This window comes from Micropterus salmoides, unplaced genomic scaffold, assembly GCF_014851395.1.
Source record: "Micropterus salmoides isolate LMB-PRFRI ecotype aquatic unplaced genomic scaffold, ASM1485139v1 Ms_hic_scaffold_23, whole genome shotgun sequence".
NCBI lineage: Eukaryota > Metazoa > Chordata > Actinopteri > Centrarchiformes > Centrarchidae > Micropterus > Micropterus salmoides.
Window position 1 is genome coordinate 6762586 of NW_024041484.1, and position 10560 is coordinate 6773145.

Sequence of the window (10560 nt, forward strand, 5' to 3'; positions counted from 1 at the left end):
TTACTCATCTACTGTAACTGTACTTAAGTACAAATTTCTATTTTGTTCTACTATATATTTCTACTCCACTACATCTCAGAGGCAAATATTGTACTCCACTGCATTTGTCTGACAGCTTTAATTACTTGTTATTTTTAGATTACAATTTTTCATACCTTTCCTGTCCAGTGAAAATCATGTATCTCCAAATGTGGTGATTTTTTTTTGATAACTGAAGAACGAAGGGTTGAGAAAATGATCCTACTTCTTCATCTAAATAGACTATTAAAACCGACCTTTGATCAGCTGGAAGCAGGACTGCTTTTCTGAGATAAATGCTTCTCACAGGATAGTGATGCTACAAAAATATGATGATCTTATAAAATATGATTCATTGCTGTAGATTAAACTACCCAATACTATATAATTATAATTATGATACGTACACATTAATGCAGCAGGAATATTAATCCTGTTGCCTCCCTTGATTGTTTGCCAAATATCTCATGTGATAAATTGCACAAAAAAGTATCTACCTATCTTTAATCCAAAAACATAATAATCAAACACTGACAGGGATCATTTACATCATCAGTACTTATACTATAAGTGCATTTTGCTGATAATAATTTTATAAGTAAGTTTTGAATGCAGGACTTTTACTTGTACTATTGTCTCAGTGTGATATCGCTACTTTTACTTAAGTAAAAGGATCTGAATACTTCTCCCACCACTGACCATAACCAATCATAATGCAACCGGCTGATCCCGAGAACGTACTGCACGGTCCTGACTCGAACTGGAGACCTCGGGTACAGGAGGCAGACACGCGGACGAGGAGGCTAAAACCCATGGACACTAGCGTCGGTCACCAGTGCGTCTCTTAAGGTGTTGGGAGGTGAGGCATTGTCACTGCACAGCCTTGCTGGCTTACATCACAATAACATCAAAGTAATTTATACTAACAAGCACTGTTTAATTATGTTCACAAAATTATTTTAAAGCAGTAAAAATGCTGCTGTAGTTGGTTTGTTTCATTCACAGAAGTGTTTTTCAGTTACTGAAAGGCACCATACTGTGGGAGGAATGATTTCCAGCGCTACATCTCTGGCTTGGTGCAGCTCTGCAGCAGAAGGGGTAGTTGGATATTACAGCATATCCTGTGTGTTCTAAAAATGTTGTGTAAATGTGTAAAAATGTTTCTATTCCTGCTTTTAAACTGCTGATGTACAATAACATGAATAGCAAAAGAGCGAAGTTGTGGGTCCGCACAGGTCACCCAAACAGAAACAGTAAAAATGGGAATCTATGCTACATTTGAAGTAAAATTCGGTCCATAACAACCCAGCAGAGACAACCTCAGTTTATAGATTTATTTCAACTCAAGCTCTTCTTTTACTCATTCACACATTAAAACCTTGCAGACACCACAGACTCATATATGCTGGCAAAATTACAGAATTACATAACAGAAGTACCAACAAAAAAACCAACGCTGAAAATGCTCCAGGAGAAAAGAGGAAGGAGAGGATCGAGGAATCTGTTGGGTGACAGGTGAAGTGGTATGTGGCAAAGACTGTACACACTATACACAATAGTGGCAGCGGTAGGGGCAGGGGGTTGGTCAGTCCCCGTGAGCTCTTAACTCTTTCGCAAGCTGACGTCAGCACTGGTCAGTAATGGCGACAGTGACGTACTCTCGGATGTGTCTTCTCTTTTCAGAATCAGGAAAGCTTCGCGACTGATTCCCAGCAGCTCTCGGAGTCCACAGTTCTCCATCTAAAACACAGAAACACAAGTGTACAGCCATACATTCACATGAAATAATACCACCGCTGCCAGAAAGTCTGCTATTACTACTAATGTGTTACCACCCGGCTTTTCATTTAATGCTGCATCAGGAATATTTGCATGTTGGTGGCTCCAAATCAACCGCGTCACCATATGCACCATCAGCCTTGCACATATCTGAAATTATGGTTACTCGTATAGACGGGTTTCCAAGAAACAACACCGTATGAGACGTGCAGGGGGTAGAAAACAAACCAGAAAAAACGAGCGCTTATGAGGTAAACAAGAGAGATTATTTTTGTGCCTGAAACTGCACAAAATCGTGAAAGTAATACATGGAAAATGTTGAATATCCCAAGAAGGAAACCTCCCTGTCAGCTCAGAGTGCAGAAAAGCTAGAGGTATCTAGTGATATGGTCGGAGTTCTGGATTTTAATAAGGTGGTGAATAGAAATTGGTGAGAAAGAAAGACAGACAACTCACTGTTTATGGCAAATTGATGAATACTGCAAAGGTTATCAGGCATGCATTTAGAGTTTTACTGTGCGATTTGGTGACAGCGAGAGAAGGCCGACTAATGCGGTTGGATGGAAAATGTATCATGTTTTTGAAAAACAAATCGCAAAACAGATGTGTAAAAATTTTGTGATTTCGTGCGTGACTGATAAATAATTAAATCCTGTACGGAAATAGTATAGTGATATGCTTCTGCACTAATGTAACACATCAGGCACTCAGACATGCGAATGTTACTAATATACTGTATATACAATGAGGGGGCTTCTGTGATATTAAGGTCTTAGTCACAACTTTCTCACTAGTTTGTGCACTCTCGGCTAGCGTTATTACTGCTACTATAGCTGCTCATTCTTACTGCAAAATCATGGCTGAATCCCAATCTCCACACTCATAGACTTACACACTTTTCGGGGCGTTGCCGGGAAGTCCGCAAGGGTTTAGGATTGTCCCGCTGTCGAATCGTAAAGTACATGAGGGCTCTCCCACAAACACCCTGAGCCCTTCATGCACACTTTCCGTAAATCCACATCTCTGCACTCTTTGCCTGGGGGAATAACCCACAGTTTATAGCGTTGTGACGTTAAACACGGGGTTACCAGGGGAAGCCCGGCAGCGTTAAAAAAAGCAAACATGGAAGGTGAAACTACAAGAAAAATAAGTTTACATGTAAGGGTATGCTGCTGTTTTGATGAAAAAACAAGTAAACTGATTATTTGAAAATGACCTCGACCTCTCTGTAAGACAGGAGCCTGGAATAGGTTCAAATCAGACAGTCAGCCCCTTCAGTGCCTCGGCCGTGAAGAAAGTAAAACACACAAAAATAAAAAGTCCCAATCCCACATTTGGGGGTGCCGTTGTCAAGGTTACGTGATATGTAGCAAAGTGCTGTCCCAATATACCATTTCAGGCCCTTGCAGCCTCTCGAACTAAAGCATTGAAAAAGTGATGTCGTCAACCAACTCTGAGGATTCAGGGTGGAGATTGGGCCCAGGTGTCATGTTAGCTAGCCACAACTAACAGATGTCTATCAAATGTGGCGTGTCATAATAAACAAACAAACAACTTCTACAACTGCTTACTATTTTCCTCTCATGTTTTGATTTGAGACAGTCCGTACCCTGCACCAGAATTGTATGGGGACAAATAGCGTCTTGTGTATTTGGAATTGTTAGAAGTACATGTGGAACAGGGTAGCACATTTGCTTTTACCTCTAGCTGTTTAATCCTCTCCTCGTCTTCACATGTCCGCCCATCATCCACCTCTATCGCCTTCCTCATCACGGAGGCCATCTCATTGATCTTGTCTATGTGGGCTTGCATTTCCTGCAAAAAGGCGAAGAACAAATAAGAACAAAGGGCAGTAGAAATTGATAAATACATAATAAATAAGTGATTTTATGCCTTTGCATTACTCTTTAGTAAGACAGCTGATAAGTTTCTTTCCAGTTTACAATCAAGGGGAAAAGTTCGAGGACAGAAAGAGTCGTGTAATAACTGGTGCTCCCAAAATTATGAGGCATTTAAAGGAACAAGTGGGCCTCCTGACCGTGGTGTGCTGCTCCTTCAGCTGGGTCACGATGGTTGGGTCGTCCCTCTTGCTGGCCATGAGGAGCCTGAACACCTGCTCCCTGTATTTGGTCATGATGAGCTCTAACGCAGACTGATGTTCCTCCAACGACGTCCGTAGCTCTGCAGGAAAAGTGAACACAGCTTCATGTTGCATTGCTGCGATTTGCAACCACAATTCTCTTATTTTACCAAAATAAACTATTAGGTATGGTTGTGTCCAACAGGAGTCTGCTTAATAAATTGCATGATGAAACAAATACCTATTTCCTTTGTCATGTTTTCCTTAAAACCACAATACAGCCATCCAACCATACGATAAACATTAAAGAACAATTACAAATGAACCGTCTACCTTTGTTCTCCTGCTGGAGTTCTCTGATCTGACGGTTTTCCTGTTGGATTCCCAGGACCAAACTAGAACGGGGACGATGTCGTGCAACCTGGTTCAGTGAGTCAATCTCCTCCTGGTACTGCCAACAAGAGATAACCAAACCAACTCCCCTTAAACAACTGAAAGATCTAAAATGTTGAACACCTCATAGCTGGAAAGCAGAGCTGAGCCAGAATCATTATTGCTGGCTTTTTAAATAAAAACATATTTTAAGTTTCACTCTACTCAGTTATAGCTTTTGGTCATTTTGTAATAAAGCATATATAAAAATAACATATCATATTTAATTTGCACCAAAACTTTGAGATACCATACCTGCTTCATGGCCTCCACTCGCTTGTTGAGCGATGTTGTCTGTTCGATTAACATCTCAGCAGCGTTGTCATGGTTACGAAGCCTTTCCACTAACGATTTGGCATCTGCCAGGACCTTCTCTAAGGTACAGTTCATGCCTGAGGAAATACAAGCCGTCATCACAAGACGGTTTAATGACAACAGCAGTCTAGTTTTGATAGAGAAGAGTGGGCACCTTTCTTTATAACTGGAAAGTGTTGTCATTTAGAGATGGGAGGTATTTCAATGTAGTAAATACCTGGTTAGCCCACAGACTAATCGATTTAATGTCCTATAGGTGATAAATAATATCTAAAATAATCCAACATTATGCCTTATCAAGCTATTCTGCACACCGCTTTCCGAGATGATGTAAAGAGTGACACTAACTGCTGCCACACCACCAGACTGCAGAGCAGCTTTTTCCCCCCCAAGTTATCAGACTCTTAAACTCTAATTCATCCTCAGCACTGCTCCAGTGATGATAGTTTCTGTTTACCATTTTTCATAATTGATTCTTTATCAATTGTCTGCAATGTAGCAGAAGGGAGTTACAATAATTTCACTCTATAACTTGTTATATTGTTACAATAAACCTACCTACCTACAGAAACTGAGCACCCCATGTGTCCATCTCTAGATTGTGTCCCAAAAGTAAATAAAACTAACATCAGTTGCTCAGGACCATGACCAAAACAAAGTAAAAAGACACAACTAACCAAAAACACAGTGTACTTGGGTCGTTGCCAACCCCATCCCTCTTCTCCTGGTCACACCTTGAATGACAGTTGCTGTAGCTAATTCGCTCAACTCAAGCTAATATTAACGTTACTTTGTTGTAGTGATATATTTAGCTGCTGGTACGCCATATGTATCGTAGCTGTAGTACACGTAAAAGCACTATTTTTTCTGTTTCTTTTAAAAGGCTAGGAGTAATCTGATATTGCCAGTAACGTTAGCATGAAATCTTTGCTAACTTATTAACTTAGCTGAGTTACTAACCACACTAAAGCTGTCATGCAAATCCACTCTTACTATAAGCCTTTTGGTCCAACTGACAGGGTGGCATTCAAAATAGTTCTTCCACATTAACGTAGGGAAATAAATAATAATAAAAAAAAAACTGTAATAACTTACCTGAAGAAACCGAAGTGCAAGACATCTGAATTTAGCTAGTCCGTTACTTCCTGTTGATGTTTGGTAGCTGACATTAGCTGCAGGTTAATTAGTCCTCAACAAGAAGCAGCAAGTAGAGGTTCTGATTAAGCTCTGTTCCCTTTTAAAACGCAAGGATATGTCAGTAGATATAAACTCGCTGATTTAAACACTTAACTTGTTTGCAGTCAGTGAGATCATTTCAGTGGTTACAGCTAGTTTAGACGCTTTCAAAGTACCGTCCAATCACGCGAGATTCTATGATATGAGGACATTCTCGCGACAGCGGGATTTGTTAAATTACAGAAAATATGGCGGACAGACTAACACAGCTCCAAGACGCTGTCAATTCGGTAAGACACATTTTGGAGTTTTTAAAAGGATAACTGATGGAAAATAACAATATTTTGACTGTTTCAAAATAATTTAAAGGTGTAGCCATTGTGAAGCAGTGGCCCAAATGTTTGAGTATGTTTGTAAACATTGCTTTATCAGTGGTAGCTAACGACCAGGGGCCTGAATCACGAATAAGTTCAGGTTCTACGCTTGCTACAGTATTGCAGTGTTAAACAGAGGAATATCAAAGTGACTCGTAGTAGCAAACAGGTCGCCGGCTGGCAGTGTCAACAAGTAACTTCCTGCTTAACTGAAAGTGAAATGCTATTGTTTTTTGTGTCCAGCTTGCTGATCAGTTTTGTAATGCCATCGGCGTGCTGCAACAGTGTGCGCCCCCTGCCTCCTTTAGTAACATCCAGACGGCTATCAACAAAGATCAGCCAGCGAACCCAACTGAAGGTGCTTTATTTGTTCTTATTTCAAAACCCTCCTCTTTGTTGTTTACTTCTCCATCTTCTCCTGTAATATATCTTGCCTCTCAACACTCAAATTATTGATGTACCAATCCAATATTGACCTTATTCAATTGATAGGATGTTGCCGGATGTGACTAATCCATAATAACACACAAAATCCCAGTTACAGTTATCATTCGCAACAAGGCAATTTTTAACAGTATAATTTTAACAATATTTAAACATTTCATAGTCTAAAAAACAAGGTTTGTAACTGTAAATGTGCCACTAGTTAGTCAAAAACTGAAGTTACAGCTTTATGTGCCTATACACATGAGAATGATCCCAATTAGTTTCAGTTCTTTGTATTGGTCAATACTCTTAGCCTGGTTTCAGCCCTCTGAATCACTGCACATATACAAATACTGTAATAATGAGTAATAAAGTGAAACAAAACAGCAACTCGGTTTTTTATCCGGCTACAATACTGTATCTTTAGATATTGGAGGAGTTAGTGTTGCGAAAAAATATAGATACATCCCTCCCTTTGCACACTTCACTCTGTAACCACTAAGCATTGTTGCTGTCTTCTTTCCACATGTATTTATGTCTCTTAATATCATCTGTCTTATCTGTTTGTTAATGACTTACAGGATAGAGAAATCTGTTTCGTTCAACATTAAAAACTTCAAAACTTTTTTCTTTTCTTTTTACCTCCATCTAGAATATGCCCAGCTATTTGCAGCCCTGATCGCCAGAACAGCTAAAGATGTGGATGTACTAATCGACTCTCTGCCCAGTGAGGAGTCCACGGCAGCTCTGCAGGTCAGCACATTCGCAAGTACCATTCAGAGGCGCGTTTCAGTTACAGATTCTGCTCCTAAAAAGGGGGACAAACACAAACAGAAGGCCAGTTGGTATTCCTGGTTTCAGTCAGCAGAGGGAGCCATTTGAACGCTTGTACAGCTGCTTTCAGCATTGACAATTCAGATAAAGAAAATGATGTCTGATCATGGGTATAAAACAAACAACCACATGACTGTACTCTGTTTCCAGGCCCCTCTGCTGGATAATTATTAGAAGAGGCCTAGATACTGCTAATATGCTCTTGGATAAACATTTTTATTATTGAAACCCAGTAGTAGTAATATTTCTCTTTATTTATTAGGTTTAAAGTTTTCATGTTGAGTGAGTTTATGTGAGCTGCTTTAAGTTAATTTCTTATTTTGTCTACAATGGAAAAGGAGAGGAAGGGTTGCTGATGTTTCTGTGTTGATTCCTTTCCTGAAAATAGAAGGTTATATTCGCTTAAACGATCCCTGTGGGTTACTGGGTAATAAATAATGCAAGTGATAGGAGTGAGCGACCAGATGTATATCTGGAATGACCATAAGGGTAGAGCATGACTTCCCATGTATATTTTGAGCTCTGTTTTTGTCACTAGATTGAAAGTTAACACCAGTTTTTCATTAACTAAAATCCACAGGTTCCAAAAGGTGTCCTTTTAAGTATCAGTATATAAAGACGACACTGATTATTTCCTCTTAAGTTCAGTTCTAGTTTACATCACTCAAAAGTTAAGAATGGGAAGTTTGATGGAGGAGTGCATCATATTGTGCTGCAAATGACCCTTTCCAACACAAACATCTTTTTAATATTGCATTTTTGAGCTAATCCTTCTCTTAATGTTCTCATAACTGCCTTTATAAGAAGAGATCCCGCCTGTATCAGAGACGCAAAGAGTGTAGAATTCTGTCACTTGTTTATCTTTACACGAGAGAGAGCGGAACGGTCAACAATGTTGCTGCTGGTCTCCTCTTGAAATTAAAAGTAAAATGAGGATTCTGGAAGCACAAGATGTTTGAAGCTCTGTCCAACATAAATATAAAAGAACGGAGTACTGAAAGAGGTATAAAGTACAATGAATAAGAACTTAAATTATAGTAATTAAAAATGTCACTTAACAGAGCCAGTGCCTCCGCATTACTGGAGCTCATAAGCACTATAGACAGATGGAGAAATACACAGCAACTGTGCAGTGCAAACCCTCCTATTAGAAGAAATAGGAGAAAGAAAGAGAAAGATCCACAGACTCTTCACAAGTTAACTGTGTCAAAACAATATTTAATCAGTGACGTTATCAGCTGCAGGGGAACATCCCAAGAGACTGAGCACACCTCTGTATCACTTCCCTCACATAGGTTTCATTTATCTTTTCTTTGGGGGGGGGGTTCCATCTTGAGCCATCAGTCTGTCATCAGTCAGTTACAACTAACTGGCAGTGTTGTCTTGACCACACAAACTACTGACCAGTATAACAGAGTAGCAGAGTGAAAAGGTTACCTTATTTTTGTCACATAATTCTAGTGGTATGTGGTGCTTTAGTTTTGGTTTCATGTGCTAAGGTTCATTATTATTATCATTATTATTATTATTAAAGATTTGACATAGAGTTTGGCTCTGTTCATAATGTCTGTTGTCACCAGGGCATCATGTAAGGTCATCAATCACCGAACCTTGTCATAAAAATTGAGTTGGTGCCTCTTTGGATTAGTGTGAGAGGTGACTGTACTTTGCATTTTGTTTGCTTGTAGGTTGCTCATTTTTAAAGACTTGTTTGCATCACAACTTGATTTGCATAAAAAAACCCACACATCAGTCATTTGATTCACAAAAAGACAGAAAATACTGCCGCCTTTCATTGTGAATGAATCTGACCTGCTGTGACCTCTCACCAGGCGGCCAGTCTGCGGCAGCTGGAGGAGGAGAACCACGAGGCAGCAGCCCGTCTGGAGGAGGTGGTTTACCGCGGCAATATGCTGCTGGAGAAGATCCAGAGCGCCCTGGCTGACATCGCCCAGTCTCAGCTCCGCACCCGCAACGGGGCACCAAGCCAGCCTTCACCAGCCGAATCCTGACCCACAACGTACATAATGCAGTTTTGGACAATCCCCCCCCCCCCCCCTTTCCGTCTCATTTTCAGCCCTCTCATTTTAACCCTGTTTTTACCCTCAGACATCAGCCGCAAGCCTCAAAAACACTCAAAAATATGCTGAATGTGTTAAAGAAATGTGAGATTCTATACAGCCAATGAAACATCACTTAATCGCTTCATTACAATGTCATCATCACACATCAGCCACTGTTCTGAAGGCAAACACAATGAAAAATGTGTCTGAGTGTAGAAGACTAGATGCCAGCTGGGAGAGAGCACACTGTTGGGTTTGGGGAGCTTTCTGCCATATAGAAAGTTTGGAAAAATCATTTTTTATGGTCCAAAAGACTCCAGTCTGAATGTGTGAATGGTAACCGTTTTTTTATGTTTTATGTATATGTTATATATGTTGGTTAAGTCTGTTTTTGTAGATATTTATGAATGCAGTGATTTCAAAATTCTGGTTTTGGAGTGTCTTCACTCAAAAACACTCCTCGGATCAGTTAACAGATCGGCTCAACTCACTCTATCTCCATGTCTGACGAGTCTTGTTTTTCTTTTTTTTTAATAAAGCTTGAACAAAGTCTTTTGGGATTTAATTTGTTCCATCTATTTGTATCTTTATAGCAGCTTAGTTTGACAGAATTGTTTTCATTCGTTCTTCTAATTGTTTTTTAATAAAATGTCTATCAGGAAAACAAGTAGAAGGATTTTTATCTCCAGAACAGGAGGTTTATTGTTGCAGTTAGTGCTCATAAGTGTTGCTTTTCCCTCATCGTATTTATTTGAAGAATTCATATCCAAAGTGCATGGAACCAATTTATATTCTAGTCTTTGTCAATCCATAATAACAAACCGCTGCGGTGCCTTATCGGTCCTAACTAGCTCCATGTATTTCATAAAGGAGTCATACAAATGATGATAAATCATGATGTGGCACAAAATAACTACAAAATGATGTGGTGAATGATGCGCTATTGGAAATATCTCATTTTCAATATGACACACTTTTCAGGGAATGACCACACATGTGACCTGTGATTCGACTTCACAGAGAGCTTACACATATTCGGTGCAACCCAGTGCTGAAATGTAAC

At 39.7% G+C, this 10560-nt stretch overlaps 2 protein-coding genes across 2 annotated transcripts; one reads left to right on the forward strand and one right to left on the reverse strand.

Annotated features, from left to right (window-relative positions):
- Positions 1–1338: 1338 nt before the first annotated feature.
- fgfr1op2 (FGFR1 oncogene partner 2) lies at positions 1339–5977 on the reverse strand. The gene is made up of 6 exons (XM_038738658.1): positions 5720–5977; positions 4565–4701; positions 4211–4328; positions 3836–3978; positions 3499–3612; positions 1339–1758 (listed from the first exon to the last, which is right to left on the reverse strand). Exons 1-6 carry the CDS (start codon positions 5742–5744, stop codon positions 1621–1623), a joined length of 675 nt encoding a protein of 224 aa, XP_038594586.1. The 5' UTR covers positions 5745–5977; the 3' UTR covers positions 1339–1620.
- Positions 5978–5998: 21 nt separating this feature from the next.
- med21 (mediator complex subunit 21) lies at positions 5999–10049 on the forward strand. Its single transcript, XM_038738660.1, has 4 exons — positions 5999–6090; positions 6418–6532; positions 7253–7353; positions 9267–10049. The coding sequence occupies exons 1-4, from the start codon at positions 6049–6051 to the stop codon at positions 9444–9446; spliced, it is 438 nt and encodes a 145-aa protein (XP_038594588.1). The 5' UTR covers positions 5999–6048; the 3' UTR covers positions 9447–10049.
- Positions 10050–10560: the final 511 nt, after the last annotated feature.

What these genes read in the sequence shown, in the direction of transcription:
- fgfr1op2 (XM_038738658.1), bottom strand. Translation starts at nt 5,744, where the DNA reads ATGTCTTGCACTTCGGTTTCTTCAG. An exon ending in GAGTGGAGGCCATGAAGCAG is followed by an intron (nt 4,329 to 4,564) that starts GTATGGTATCTC and finishes TCTTGTTGGCAG; the next exon opens with TACCAGGAGGAGATTGACTC. An exon ending in ACTCCAGCAGGAGAACAAAG is followed by an intron (nt 3,979 to 4,210) that starts GTAGACGGTTCA and finishes CTTTTCCTGCAG; the next exon opens with AGCTACGGACGTCGTTGGAG.
- med21 (XM_038738660.1), top strand. Translation starts at nt 6,049, where the DNA reads ATGGCGGACAGACTAACACAGCTCCAAGACGCTGTCAATTCG. An exon ending in GCCAGCGAACCCAACTGAAG is followed by an intron (nt 6,533 to 7,252) that starts GTGCTTTATTTG and finishes ACCTCCATCTAG; the next exon opens with AATATGCCCAGCTATTTGCA. An exon ending in AGTCCACGGCAGCTCTGCAG is followed by an intron (nt 7,354 to 9,266) that starts GTCAGCACATTC and finishes ACCTCTCACCAG; the next exon opens with GCGGCCAGTCTGCGGCAGCT.